This window comes from Biomphalaria glabrata, chromosome 12 (assembly GCF_947242115.1).
Source record: "Biomphalaria glabrata chromosome 12, xgBioGlab47.1, whole genome shotgun sequence".
Classification (NCBI taxonomy): domain Eukaryota; kingdom Metazoa; phylum Mollusca; class Gastropoda; family Planorbidae; genus Biomphalaria; species Biomphalaria glabrata.
In genome coordinates this window covers 7,771,009-7,787,101 of record NC_074722.1, presented here as the reverse complement: position 1 = coordinate 7,787,101, position 16,093 = coordinate 7,771,009, and the positions used below count along the sequence as shown (strand labels likewise).

The 16,093-nt window shown below is 37.5% G+C and overlaps 1 protein-coding gene across 10 annotated transcripts in view; it reads left to right on the top strand.

Annotated features, from left to right (window-relative positions):
- LOC106077236 (unconventional myosin-XIX-like) overlaps nucleotides 1-16,093 on the top strand; it is a 40,972-nt gene that overhangs the window by 9,263 nt on the left and 15,616 nt on the right. For 3 of the 10 annotated variants that reach the window (XM_056006904.1, XM_056006905.1, XM_056006903.1), the window contains exons 2-5: nucleotides 6,972-7,085; nucleotides 14,626-14,733; nucleotides 14,942-15,044; nucleotides 15,463-15,605. In XM_056006904.1, the coding sequence (XP_055862879.1) occupies nucleotides 6,972-7,085; nucleotides 14,626-14,733; nucleotides 14,942-15,044; nucleotides 15,463-15,605 (468 nt within the window). The other 7 variants (XM_056006911.1, XM_056006909.1, XM_056006908.1 and 4 more) reach the window with 7 other exon arrangements.

Sequence of the window (16,093 nt, the reverse complement as noted above, 5' to 3'; positions counted from 1 at the left end):
CGTTGTTTTGATAGTTATTTTGTTACGAGTATTTCATGCCAGTTTATAGTCACGGGCTGTTTCTCTTAGAATAGTTCAAAGCAGTCGTAGAACAAGAGATTGCTGTTATTTATAAGATAAATTCGGGTGGCAGTCATTGTTAAAACCGGCAAAAGTAACCCCTAACGTCATTTCATTTCATTAGCTAAAAAAAAAAAAGCGAGGGTAAAAATAAAAGATGACGAGAAAGTGAGTTCGTGTTATTGAATGTGTAGATTAGATGTTCTCAAACCTTTTCGAACCTTGAACCCCTTTATATACCAAGTCCAATCTTGCCCACGGACTCCTCAGTGAAAAAGATACAGCATATTGTTGAAGGAGCGTTTATTGAGATTATAACTTTTGTTGAAAATAAAATTGAAAAACAAAAATAATGAGCTTGGATGTGGCTGATGAGATTTTATACGTGTATTTATGGTCGGCTCAATTAGCACACATTTCGGTTTCTTTTATTTGTAATGACGGCAATGAATTCACGTTCTACCAACTAAAGAAGACGGGAAACCAGTCACCAACGTCTGTAAATTGACCCATAATGCAGGATATACATTTGGAGTTTCTATTTCAATTACAAATTGTGGTCTCCCTTGTTTATACATTGGTTTAAGTTTCTCGTTTGTGGTCATTTAATTTTCCATATTGAATGACACCCCAAAATGACAATTTTTGTCTGTATATTTCCGTATATTTTAAAAACTTTTTCTTATATTTTGTAATTTCGGGAGATTTCCAGGAGCTCCTGGTAAATCGACAGGAGGGCGCGGGAAATCTGTTTTTGTTATAATATGGTTTAATTTAATAATTTATACACCTAGAATTAGCGCGGGTCCTATGAAAGTGCAGGGCCCAATGCGGTCACATAGGTTGCAGTGGCCTAAGGCCGGCCCTGCAAAATAACGGCGTATGCTACGCCGCCGGTCGACTAGTATTATAATAATTATATTAACAAGCTTTGTATGTGAACTGTTAAGACCTCTGCGCGGTGTTGATTCTTGACAATCTGTCTAGTGTAGATCTGACTGTAGGTAACGCTGAATTCAACACTTCAGTAACACCGGCGAAAGGCCGAAACAATCAAATATGTAGTCGACGCTTATATGTTGTTCTAACAATATGTTTAATACTCAACAGGGAATCGTCCGATGTCAATAATGTCGTACTCAAGTCTACTACTTTACAATAAGCGTCCTCCTTCTAGCGTCGTTTAGAGCGTTCTTATTTTTAAAAGGTCTGTCACGTCACTTGTCGCTAATTAAAACTTTACCCTATTCCCGAAACAAACAACTAATTCCTAACTACTTCCTAATCATGTCATAACAGAACAAATAGGATTTTTTTGAACTTCTATTTGGAGTTTCAGACCATGCATTTAGGTGTCATACAGCTATGAAATGATTTAACAAGGACTGTCTTTGAATCTTGTTTCAGAAATGGTTAATACAATACGCATACTTGATTTATAATATAAAAAGGTTTACATTATTGGCAAATTTTCACAATGGGCTATCACAAAACACGCAGCGCCGGTCCACACTGTCTTGTGAACATCTTAAATCCATTCTGGAAAAACTTTCTGCAATCAACAGGATCAACACCCGCTATTCACCATTAATTGTTGTTTTTTTTAATTATCGTTACTTTATTCTGTAATAATGATTATATTAACATTTTATGCAAAATACAGAAAACAACCTTGAAATCTTAATGTTTTTGTCTTAATAGACTGCTTTCTTTTTGTGATACCTCTTACAATCCATACTGAATTAGAGACAAATGGTGTTAAAATGATTTTGCATCCAATTGGCATGCTTAATTTAAAAAAAAAATGTCGCTCCCAAAAGTGTCAGTTGCGTGAATTTCAAGCAGATTAAGGCCTTGGTGAAATGCGATTTAAATAACACTAATCCCTTCTTATAGGGAACATAATACACATCACAACTTTGGGAGACTATGAACGACCATTCAGCAAATGATGTCAAGTATATCGGTTTATCAGGCATCTACTTAAAACATACATTTTGACTAGTCTAGACTTAAAGCTGACAGCTAGACTTGATAGGCTGAAGTGTTTTATTGGTACCATAAGTGCTCGGTTATTAAGCAACACCTGTAAACTGCTACTGTAAGTTATCCATGCCCTGGAGTATCAGTGTGTGTGTTATGGTGTTAATCATCTCGGATGAATGAATCTAGGCTGACTGTATATCATGTTACTGCCATTTAGTGTGGATCATAAGTAGGCCTACACACACACACACACCAGTGGCGTAGCTAGGGTGGGCGGAGGAGAGGAGAGAATTTGAAAATCCCCTCGTGCCCACACTGTAAGGGGGGTGGCCCAAATGAGTGTTTTATTTACATTAAATATTACGCAAAATGCAGGGGCCCCCAAAGAGGTCAAGCCCCCGGGCCCCCAAATGATGGAAAATTGCTAGGTACGCCCCTGACACACATACACACACCGAATGCTTTAAAGAAGATAAACATGCCTTGCTATTTTATGACATTCAGCGTGTCTCTTCTGGTCTTGGCATTGTTCCAGGACCAAGTAGCTTCCTATTTTATACATGTTCTAGCGCTGAAAACCCTACCCGGTGTTATTTGTACATTTATGATACATCTAAGAATGTCTAGTCGGCCTGGTGCTTCTTGCCCTGTCACTTGACTAGCAGCTAAGTACCGGTAACTAAAAGTGTTGTTTTTTTCTAATCGCGGAAATAGGCCTATAACCAGATGATACTCACGTTAACCATCGCCAATAGAAACAGATGAACTTTACGTCATTTGTCCTTACTATCGCAAGGTCGGAAAGAAGTTCCTTTTTTTCCAAGTGTACTGAATATTGCCTCTTTGAATGTCATGGCTTATATGTCACACATGCATTAACAATTATCCGTTTCTTTATTTTCAAAGAAACTACAATACATTCCAGTTGTCTCCGGTTACACCACCATTAGGAAGTCATATTTCTGAAAAAAAATTCTTAAACAACTGTCTAGCATTACAAGTGAAGCAACATACCACTGATGCTTTAAATAAGGGTTGGTAACTTTTCGTCAGACTGCCAAAGGAGTATCTCCTAATCATTTGGCGTGACAAAAAAAAATGCTTGTCATATTATCTACCAATGTAATATCAATAGAGTACCTTAGTATTTAACAAAACAATTGTTACACTATATAGAGAAAAATATACAGAAATATACAGAAACTAGAACATACGCAAAAAAGAGCCTTGTGAATTATAAAAAGGAGTACCGTATTCACATTGGACCAGTCACTAGTGTAACACTAGTCGTAAAATCACAAGATTTAGAAACACTTCAGGACAAAAGACTTAAGAAAACCTTTAACACTAAATCAAATAACTTATAAATACAAAGACACAAATTTCGAAACAAATGCAAATTTATTTCATATGGCAAAATCGTACAAGGTCTTTTTCTTTATTAACGCATAGAACGGGTTGCCTGAATCAGCCCGGAAAACCAATGACTTAGCAGATTTAAGTTTCTAATTCACATGCACGACTGGATTAACACATGGGTTTGCGTAGTACATAATTAACTGAAGGGTCGTCTTTAACTTTTAAGATACGATATCGACACGGTGCAATCGCACTTCAGTGATAGGCTGAAAGAAAATAGATCAAAGTATGTATTGCATTTCATTGAATCCGATCCTAAATTGATACCACATTAAATTTATTGTACAGTACCGGGTATCCATGTTTGTGCATAATTATTTGGATGGTAACAGACTCAATCTGTAATATATTTGTGAACAACGATGCACAAAATACACATACAGTCGCAAAAAAAACAACAAAAAACAAAAGCAGACAAATCAACAAAGTCCTTAAGCTTACGAACGTTTGACAATTCAACAATAACGTTTTGTTTTTTCGGTGCATGTCTATTGTTGGACTACATCTTAGCCTTCACGGGTTATAAATGTTCTGTGGTCAATAGTGCTCAATGAATGTGTACATTTGGACATTCATCTTGTCCCACTACGTGTGCTACTCATGTTCGGTGTACGTGACATCATTTCTGTCATTCTGACCGGACACTCTGAGTGAAGACAAAACTGGAACGTTGTAATATTTCTTAATTCATTGAAACAAATTAACGGCATAGAACATGTTCCCATGGCACAGGGTTAGATCCAACCACACAACAACACCACGTGTCACATACTCTTGTAGTGTGTGTAGAGTAACTTACACTATAGAACTCTTTTCCATCGTTCGCTTAGTCGAGGTGATGCTTGACTGGGCAAAAGGATTTAACTAAAAGTTTGCTGGTATGTCGTGGTGACTAAACCGCTTTTGAAGTATATGGTCCCGAGTAGAACAGAGACCAATCGTTATAATCTCTGACAAAAAGTCATTATGTAATAAGTTTCAATTTTTTAATTTACCGCTATCCAAAACGTTAGTAAACGTGCTCGTATAATGCATTATATATTACTGCCGTTTGTTTTTGTTTAACGTACATATCTAGACAGGCTAACAGACTACTTCAACAAAGCTACTCAGTAGTGATGGCCTAAAAAAGAAACACCAGATTTAATGTGCGTGTGATTAAAAAAAAAACAAATAGGCCTACATTTTTTATAAGCTGGACCTAGACGGCACTTCCCTTATTCTGTGGATCTTACATTAATGAACTATGGCAATCATGGATGGTGCATCTTGCCACCCCCTGAAGTAGGCCTACTTATCAGGCATATATTTTCCCCTTGCTAGTCAGATTTAGCTCATTCTTTTGTTGTTGTTTTTTCATGAAGTATTGAAAGATTTAAAAAAATATATAGTCTAGTTTGTATCTGAGTCATAGAATTGAAGCAAATATCTTCCAGACTATATGCACCAGTCAGATCCCAGAGTTTGGCAGACGATTTCATCACAGCCGTTTTTCTCCGGAAGCCATGCCCACGTATTGCTGCGACTTGTTAAGTCCCTTTGCTTTGAATAGTTCCCCGCAGTACGCGCGCCGTATGTGATTAACTTGACCTTTCTTTCAACTTCATGCTTTGGTGACATTGAATTATCTCCAGGCCGCGGGCTCCCTCAGTACGAATCTAAAAATGGACTACTTCCTCGCTGGGCTAAAGTGAAAAAGTCAAGACCTAGATCTAGAATTTAACTACACATAAACAAAAAAACTGGCATGAGAGTGTCGGTCGTACGCAAGAATTCCTTGCCTACCCGAAGGCTCGAGTGGGTCTATTCTTCTGTAGCGATAACAGGTGTTTAGCATGGGCGTCGCTGGATGGGAAAGGGGAGGCGCGGGGCGTGGTATGTGCGGATCGTCACGTCGTTTGGGACGTGAAGTATGACTTCCCTCTGAAGGGGGAAATGAACAAGTCGTGTGTCTGCTGTAATGTCGCTTTGATTACACAGACATAACGTGCCGGGCTTTCACATTGGAGGTACTGTCTTCTGGGGACATTACGCACATTGGCATCTGGACTCTGTGTTTGTTTACCTTTTTGTTCTTTTAATCAGCTGTGTTTAAAATGTTAAAGTCTGCTACTTTGTCCTATTAATTTTAAACACATTCTCAGCCGTCAGTGTTTCGCTAGTATCCAATTTGAAATACTTTGGACTTGAATTTGTTAAATTCGAGCTACACAAGATAAAAAGTATCAAGTATCATGTTTAATTACAATTAAACGCGCTCTTTTTCTTTAATTTCTAAAACCTCAGCATTTTTAAAATCTGTTGTTTATTTAAGGTACACGATGTTATTATTAGACGTGAAAAGGAATATGTTGTAGGTTGACATGCTAGCGTGATTACAACGAGCGTGTCACTGTTATCCGTGGTCTATTTATAGGGGATGACACGATACGAGGATTTAAAACGAACGTTCGGGGTTTTGTTTCAAAGTTATCCATAAAGTTCATTTCACAATATCGTGTGTTAAAGTAAGGTATGATTATGCAGGATAATTCTTAATACACGTTTAGTAATTCTTTACAAATGATGCTTGTTTAGACTGCTTGTGTAGGACTGGTAGATTTTAATATAAGGCCGAGGCTTAATTTTATTTAAGGTAAGCTTTAAGAAAAAAAAAAAGACTTACAAGTAGGCCTATGCCTAATCCTAATATTTCATGTGAAGGTATCACCGAGGTCTAGGCTGTCAATACTTGTATCTCTGGTATAGCGTAGGAATGACATTTCGTGTGATATCATTGGAATATTATAGGACTGTCATTTCGTGTGGTATCATATGTATATTATAGGAATATCATTTCGTGTGGTATCATATGTATATTATAGGACTGTCATTTCGTGTGGTATCATAGGTATATTATAGGAATATCATTTCGTGTGGTATCATATGTATATTATAGGACTATCATTTCGTGTGGTATCATATGTATATTATAGGACTGTCATTTCGTGTGGTATCATATGTATATTATAGGAATATCATTTCGTGTGGTATCATATGTATATTATAGGACTGTCATTTCGTGTGGTATCATAGGTATATTATAGGAATATCATTTCGTGTGGTATCATATGTATATTATAGGAATATCATTTCGTGTGGTATCATATGTATATTATAGGACTATCATTTCGTGTGGTATCATATGTATATTATAGGACTATCATTTCGTGTGGTATCATATGTATATTATAGGACTATCATTTCGTGTGGTATCACTGGTATATCATAAGACTGCCATTCATGTGATCTACTACTTCGGTATTTCAATACACCCTTTTCGTTTACTTTGGTGTAGTGAAGGATTACCAACATTCTGATATCATTGGATTACCATTGGACTATCATTTCGCCTGGGACCAGAGGGATGTTTTAGGAAGTCGCATCTATTCGAGTGAAAGTACCTTGTTTTGAACGCCCCATTCTGAAACGTTGTAATCGTGTGTTTTTTCTTTGACAATCTCTAGATCAGCCAGAGAGGGGGAGGTGATGGGTACCTGAGTCACGCCCAACTCTTAGGGAAGAGAAAAGAAATGAAGCCCAAGGCTTGGAGCAACGAGGCCACTAGGAAACTCACACAGGTCAGTATCTCAACCGTGTCATTATAGTGTGTTTTCTTTTGTAAAGACGATAGTGTCTGCAAGTACTTGAGTTTATACACTGTAAAACTAAAATATGTGTGTCTTAAAATCATGCGTGCTTTCGGGTTGAAAGAGAACAAACAGAAATCATTCTTATCTTATTGCCCCCCCCCTCTTCTAACTGCCCTTGACCATTCAGTTTAATGGATGCCCTCTTTACCCAGCTGATATCCACTCACTGGGTCTGGTCAAATGTTTTTGTTGTTTTTTCACGTGACTTCTGTGACTTTTCCAATTTCCCATTCTCGGATCAAGTGGCAACTAAGCACATGACAGGACATAAATCAATTAAGAAGTTAACAATTAATGGTCTATTAGCCTTTTTTTTGTTTTATACAAAGCTAACGGGAGATAAGTCTTGCAATAATAAGAGATGGCAGCGATTGAACGGTGCTCCCCCCCCCCCTAAAAGCACACTCGACAAACAAGAAGTTCTCTATTAGCGAGATTTTTAAAAAAAAAAAGGATTTTTACGTTTAAATTTTTATGCTTACATTTCTTGAGCGATGTATCTGGTTCGAAATACCGGACTTTGTGGGCAAGCGCTGGAAACGTTATAAATGTTTGTACAATATTAACTCTCTGTCTGTCTGTCTCGCTCTCTCTCTCTCTCTCTCTCTCTCTCATGTATGTTTGGATTTTCGCAATAGATATTTCGCCCGCTTCTACTCGTCCATTCGGCATCAAATGTACAATACAAGCTACATACAAGCTAACGCTCGATAACAACACATACATAAATTAATTACAAAAAAAAAATAATAATAATTCGTTAATGAAGTCGTAATTAATTAACGTTTTAATATGGAAAATGTATCATGTTAAGGGGGAGATACGCCTAGTGTAGAAAATTCGGCGATCGGAATCGAAAGATAACTAAACTAGAATAAAACAAAGCAATCAAACGTCAGTGTAAAGATTATATCAAGGGCTGTCCAATCGTTTCATTGCTGTTACACACATCGTTCTCCAATAATGACTGCCATTGCCCTTGTGCTGTGGTATGTACTAACCGGAAGGAACGCGGGTCTACCGGTATGTGTGTGTATTTAAAACTTGGGGGGGAAAAAGCTTGTGTATGTAGTCTCCCCCTCATTATAACGCCCCCCCCCCAAAAAAAAAAATCCTCCTGTGACCGTCAGTTTAAACTTCTAGTAGCAGTCTAAAGTGAAAGACTTTCAAAATGTATTTGCCAAGTCATCGTCAACTTTTGGTACCTTAAAAATTAATGCTGTCTAGATTAGATGATCTCATTTGGTAAGGATAGGGGGGTATAACCGAAGCTAAAGCGGAATTCGTATTTTAAGAGTAAATAGATCATTGACATCATTGCCTAAAAAGATTTGTGGAATTCAGACACCTTCATTCTTGATTCTCCTGCAATTAGATTTGAGAGACTTTCTGCTCACGTACTATATTGAGTCTATCGAGTAGTCCTTGGGAATGTTGTCTTCCGCTTCTCAGCTCGTCGCCATCACCGCTTTGTGTTACTGTAACGTTTTATTTTACAACGAGTCGACCCGCGGAGTAGCATATGTCGCTATTTAGTGAGCCGCGCTCTCTGTCGACGCGAAAGTTACGTGGCGTGACTCTAGTCCGACTTGCAGAAATTAAAGAGTTATATTGCCATGACTATTTCATCAAGGGTTAGGGAGTCGGCGTGCGTGCGTGGTGTCCCTCATGGTTGGGCGACGTAGAGAATCATTTATAGAGAGAAGCTTATATCAGCTCGCTCTGTTTGTCTGTCTGTCTAGTAAAAAGTGGGTTCAAGTCATTTCTTCCACACCCATTCTCGGATCAAGTTGAAACTTCGCACAATTATTCACTGACTTAGACAAGACATGAATCAATAAACAAAAATACTCAATTAGTCAATTAGTTGTTTTGTTCGATATAGAATAAGGTAAATAACTTGTACATTATTGGTAGATATGGTTTTAAGGACGGAGTTCTTCCCCAATATATAAGCTTTTTTTATTTAATTAAGAAAAGGATTTTACAAAATATTTTGCGTGTTTCATTTCCAGTCACAACTAAACAACCAATCCAATATTATCGCTTTCAAAACATGAAGAATAATGTAAAAATAAGCAGATCATGTCTTTGTTTTTTTTTTTTTTTTTTTTTTTTTTTTTTTTACATTCCTCTTACCAGCTTGCGAATTCTTCATGGGATCAGGAATCATTAAAAACCTGGAACCGGCTCTCGAAAACGCCTTCTTACGATATGACAGTTTATGTCTATCTTTGGGGTAAAAAATCTAGCTGATTGGTCACACGGTGAAAACTCTGGTTTGGTCGTTATAATTTTTCAAAATATTGTTATAGATGGTCGTAGGCTGTGTGTTTTTAGCCTATGCAAATCGCCCCAGTCCAGCGCTAGACGAGCGGTCAACCATGACAAATGTAATTCGGCAAGGGCCTGTGTCGTAAATATTTACACGCAAGTCACGGCGAATGTAATCAACTTGAGCGGTCAAGCGACGGTTCTAGAAGGCCAGTAGAGACCCTATATAAGAGCGAGTGTGTTAGATTCAACGCTTCACGTTACCTCGCAATGTGACCTGTTCTAGGCGAGAACCAGCACGGTGTGTGAAGTCAGTGCGGAGCAGAGACTAAGTTTTTGTAAAGACAGTGTTAATGTTGCTGCCCATTGCGATGTATTTGAAATGAAACTGACTGATACTTTGGAGCCCTGAGTTGTGAGGTTCTGTAAGTTCGTCGTTCAAACAAACAGACGCTCTGGAACACTTTGCGCACCTTCTTATGTAGACTTCAGTCTAGACCTCTGTCTTTTTACGTTTCTAAATCTGGATCTAGATCACCTAACTAGAATTTTATATATTTTTGGTATAATTATCCTAGTCTCTTGAACCGTTGGGGCACCACACATGATCTGTCGACGGTATTTCTCCATTCCCGTATTTTGTCTTGAATGGAATCTCTTTCAATCACAGCCCGTCCATTTTTGTATGTTGTTTTCCCATCACTTTCTTTGTCTGCCTCTTCTTCTTTTGCCTGGTTCTGCTCGTTGAAGGAAGATCTTTGCGACCACGAGGAACTTGTGATCTAGCCATAAAGATAAGGGCGTAATCATGATTTTTGTTAAACGCGGGGTGGGGAGAAATAGGGGCTGGTTCATAACTATTTTCTTTTCAGCTATCATTCATTAGTCATTATGAGCAAAGTAATCACTCCTGGAAGTCATCAGCTGTATAAAGGATGAATTGTCTTTAAAAAAAAAAAACATTTTTTTTTAATATTTCCTGTTTGTTGTTTTGTTTACCTTTTCAATTCCTGCTGTGCTGTCAACCCAGTGACAATTGGTAGCCTATACAATCAATACATGAAATACGCTAACAAAGTACACGAACTCTTTAACAATTGAAGGTCACGATTGTCTTCCTCTTGGATCAAGGCCAAGTCAGGCTCAGATCGAGTTTCTTCGGCGACTCAACCCACTACCAGATGGTTAACACCGCTGGTTGAATTGGTAATCCGTCTTGGGATTCAAAACGTTTTTTTTTTAAACACGCAATGGTTCTCAACTTACGAGTCAGAGGGTCGTCCGTCATAATAGAATAAACAATAACATGATAACAAACAGAAACAGATGAACTTTACATCATCTGCCCCATTGACCACAAAGTCCGAAAGGGAGAACTACTAACTTTACTCTGATACAAATAAATGTTAAAAAGTCGTAAGCCGTTGAAATACGAAATAATTTAACATATAACATGGATTTTTGTTCCGCTGGTGTTAAACCTCTTGTAATCATGAACGTTGAAAACAGTCAAGTAGAACCACATCAATTTCAATGGTGCCCATAAATTTAATGAAAACATGTCTTCTTTTGGTCAGAAGTTTGTTAGACAAAAACTGCAATTCAAAAGCGTCTTAATAGCCAGTGGAAGCGGAAACGTTTCAGATCTAACTTTGTAGACTAAACTTTGAAACTGAGAGAAGTCACTAGATCAATTAGTTTTGTGTTAAAATGTAGTAGTGAGTAGATGTTCAGTAGATATTTTATAGACCAAAAATCACGAGAATATAGAAGTTTGACTTTTTTGGCTCATCGACACCCCTCATGCCATGTCGTACCCGTAATCCCTAAAAGGATTATCTCCATTCATACCACAAGAGCTAAATTTTATTTAGTTATTAAAAACAAGGTCTATATTACAATTAAAATAGTAAAGGTAGTGAAAATTTAATAATTTTTAAAAAATCTTTTGTAAATATTATATGTTCACAATTTCACAAATCAAATCTTCGTAGACAACCCCACCTCCCGGACAAAGCCCAGTTCCTTCCCAGGGTTGACATTGTCGAATAGAGTTTTAAATTTGTGTGCTCTAAAAAATTTCCCCCTAATATCCTGGTATCTGGGGCAATCAATGAGGATATGATCCACGGTGAGACGAGAGTCTCAGTACTCACAAAGTGGGGACTCCTCTCTCTTCAGCACAAAGGAATGCTTGATGTAGGTGTGGCCAATCCTAAGTCTGGACATGGTCGTGCTTCCACGCCTTGTCAGACCCTTAGATGTGGGCCGCCACCTGACATCCGCCACAATCTGTCTGAGTTTGTTGTGGGTCTCAGCCTCCCACCGATCCTGCCACTCTCGATAGCTGGCAGAGGTAATACTCTGTCTCAGGTCCGATTAGGGAATTTGGGTTCCTGACACCGCTTGATTTAGGGTTCTCTTTGCTTCTCTGTCTGCCGTTTCGTTTCCCACATGGAAGAGCTGAAAGATTATGGACAAGGCATGGACCAGAATACATTCTCAACTTATCGTCCTTGTAACCGTTCTTGGTGTGATGCAAAAATTATTCATTAACATTATCACCTGTTCCTTGACTTTCTTCGTAGGGGTGCTATGACTGTTTGCGTAACCAAAATGTCTCACATTTCCCGTTCAGCAGCTGTTCTTAGCCCGGATATCAAGAGAGAGGCCGTGTCCATTTGTGTATGTTGTCTATAAATCTTGCTCTGCACGTGACTTGTTTTTGGAAGAAGAAAATAAAATGCAAAAATTTGATCATCGCATCTAGTAAATAGATTGCAAAGTACTTTCGTCATATTTTCATTGCCACGACATACTTTATAAGTTTAGATTTACATTGTGTGAAGACTGAACCAAGACATGTAAGCTACTTGCGAGATGGAAAGTAGCACTCTACTAGTTTTGTATAGGATCAATGTCTTCAAAGTCAAGTAGACTTATACGTACCTTAATAAATACAATATTTGTACTCGAGTCACGAAGACGTTTTCAGTATTTCACGTGGATATGCAAACCTAGTCGTGGCCTACATGTTTTGCCATATGTCACGTAGACAAAGCCATTGTCTGCCGGCAAACGATTTAAGTTCTCTTTTCCCCCTTTTTTTTTTTGACAGTAGCTTCCCTTTTGGTGTCCACGTAGCCTTTGTTAGGAGTTCTACATACCTATAAGTAAATAATGTGTTTTTAAAAACAATTTGTTGAGGGAGCATCTATTGAGATTATAACTTTTGTCTAAAATAAATTAAAAAAAAAAGACTTGGATGTGGGTGATGAGATTTTATAAGTGTATTTATGGGCGGATCAACGAGCACACTTTGGTTTCTTTTCGTTACCGCAATGAATCCACGTTCTACCAACTAAAAAAGACTGGAAAGCAGTCACCAACTTCTGTACACTGGCCCATAATGCAGGATATACATTGGGAATATGTTTTTGTAACTAGAATCTGTGGTCTCCCTTGTTTAAACATTAGATTAAGTTCCTCGTTTGTGGATATTGAGTTTGTCCATGTGCAAAAGGGCTCAATAACCAAACGGGAATATCCCAAGTGAAGAATGTTTTCAAATCTTTGGTTTAGGTGGTCATAGAATAGTACGCCTACTAGAGACATTAAACAGCAGTGAGGGGCGAGTAAATTTGGTATTCAAAGAAGTATCCCATCTGATAAATTGGTTTTTAGCAAACACATTTTAATGTTATACAATTATACAATTTTCACCTTTCTGCGGTCCCCCTTTAGTCCGCGGACTTCAGTTTGAGAAACACTGCCCTAAGGCCTAAGGGATAGGTGTCTTATCTCAATAGTTCTAGTACGGGACAGTAGGCGCCATAGGTTGAATAGATGCCTTCGAGCAAACACATCTTCATTTGTCATATCATTATTCTAAAATAGATAGCTTGCATTATCAAACACAACGTAACTTAAAATGTTACGCTTTTAAAAAATATCAGGTAACATCAGTAGCAATATTCAGGTAACATCAGTAGCAATACTCAGGTAACATCAGTAGCAATACTCAGGTAACATCAGTAGCAATACTCAGGTAACGCCAGTAGCAATACTCAGGTAACATCAGTAGCAATACTCAGGTAACATCAGTAGCAATACTCAGGTAACATCAGTAGCAATACTCAGGTAACATCAGTAGCAATACTCAGGTAACATCAGTAGCAATACTCAGGTAACGTTAGTAGCAATACTCAGGTAACATCAGTAGCAATACTCAGGTAACATCAGTAGCAATACTCAGGTAACATCAGTAGCAATACTCAGGTAACGTCAGTAGCAATACTCAGGTAACGCCAGTAGCAATACTCAGGTAACATCAGTAGCAATACTCAGGTAATATCAGTAGCAATACTCAGGTAACGTCAGTAGCAATACTCAGGTAACATCAGTAGCAATACTCAGGTAACATCAGTAGCAATACTCAGGTAACATCAGTAGCAATACTCAGGTAACATTAGTAACAATACTTGGTGAATTTTCTTTTGTCCGTATATGAAAAGGCATATCGTTTCCATCAAATTTTATTCGATCTAATTTTAAATTCTAATAAAACGACGTATTTTTTTTTTACTAAAAGTATGTGTTCCACATACTAGATCTAGACCTAGATTCTAAATCTAGACTGTCTATAATTTTCGTTGGCATTTTTATTCAAGTTCTAGTCGTCTGCTGAGGCCACCATATTGGATAGGTAGTCCTTAAAGGGCATTGTGTATATTATGGCACAAACGAGATGGGGCAAATGGCATTGTGTATATTATGGCACAAATGAGATGGGGCAAATGGCATTGTGTATATTATGGCACAAATGAGATGGGGCAAAGGGCATTGTGTATAATATAGCACAAAAGAGATTGGGGCAAAGGGCATTGTGTATATTATGGCACAAACGAGATTGGGGCAAAGGGCATTGTGTATATTATGGCACAAACGAGAATGGGGCAAAGGGCATTGTGTATATTATGGCAAAGAAGAGATTGGGGCAAAGGGCATTGTGTATATTATGGCACAAATGAGATGGGGCAAAGGGCATTGTGTATACTTGGGCATGAAAGAAGAGCTATACAAAAGAAATAGGGGCCCTTGAATGTTAAGACATTGTTATTACTTCAATTACAAAGTGGTCATGTGTTGTATACATTTATTATTTCCTAAGAAAAGATACATTTTAATCTTATAGGGACAAAGTGTGTATGTGAAAGATGCTGTGGAGGCTTGGATCCCTGCTGTTGTGGTGGAAGAGGCAGACAGTAGGTTGACAGTCACTGTGCAGTTGGCAGATGATTCTGTAAGTGTAAACTGGGTATATAATTGTATACTACAATGTCATTAATTTAACTCAGAGTCAATCCTTGCTAATTTGTGGTTCTTTTATGAGCGGGTCTGGTGGGAATGTATACTTTGGTTTTCTATTATTATAATGTTTTGTTTGGTGTAATGCACAAAGTGTAAGACAAATTTCCTTATGAATAATAAAGATTATTATTATTATTAAGATTGTTATGAGAAAGTCAAGTGAAGTGCTCGCCAGGTCTGAAGAAACAGAGTTGTTCATATGTTCAAGTCTGACGGAACTCAATCCAGTGAATGAAGCTTCAGGTTTGGTTACGTTTCTTCTGATTTCAAGGCATTATTTTCTTATAGTAACTTAGTCTGATAGTAAAACAAACAAAAATAAACAAACAAAAAAAAGTAAAAAAGAGTAAGATTTTTAAAAATCTGTTTTGTTGTTTTTATTAGCAAAAGTGTTCATTACTTTAAAAGTCCATCTCTCTTGCTTCTGTCTATGTTGCCTTTGTGATAACTTATAAAAAAAAAAGGTTATTGGCTCACCCACCTTTTATACTTCACTTATAAATTGAATATATGTTTTATCTCAGCCCAAATGACTTCTTCATAATCCTAATGTGATGTACTTGGTAATTGAACCTTGTTATGAAAAAACATTGCATTATTTTTTTATATAATAGAAATCAGATAAAATTAATCATAAAGTTGTTTTTTTCCATCTGTTCAGCTCTAGACTGTCTTCACCAAAGGTTTTCACAGGACATTTTCTACACGGCTGCTGGCACCACCATAGTCGCAGTAAATCCATTTAAAGATGTACACCATCTATACAATCAACATAAAATACAAGATTACCACAGGCCCTTGCAGGTCAAGTACCTTAACTCACTAAATTAGTTTTTTTCTGTTGACTAGGTGTATCTACAAAGGTTTCACCATTCCTTTATGCATAGACAATCTCATCCTCCTTAGAGCCAACACTATATATCACATGACCATGTAGGAGGGGCTGAGAGCAGAAGCTATTTAGATGACTTAGTGTCTTGAGCTCTTTTTCTAACAAAGTTTAATTTGTGATTAATGTAGAATGTCTTTGAGTCCATCCAACTTTAATAGTACCAGAACTTGTAAGATAAGGTCAGGATGATAGCACCTTTCTGATAACGCAAATCTTGAAGGAATACTAAACAAGTGAACTTTAACCTTTTTCGTCCTGTAAATCATTTCCTTTGGAACAACCTGATGGTACATGTTGACTTGTACTGTTGTAATGGTTTGCCAGATTTTCATTCAGGTCAAACTTTTTTGTTTAAAGGCTTGGTTTTAGTGAGTTACAATTAAAACTGTAGTCAATGAAA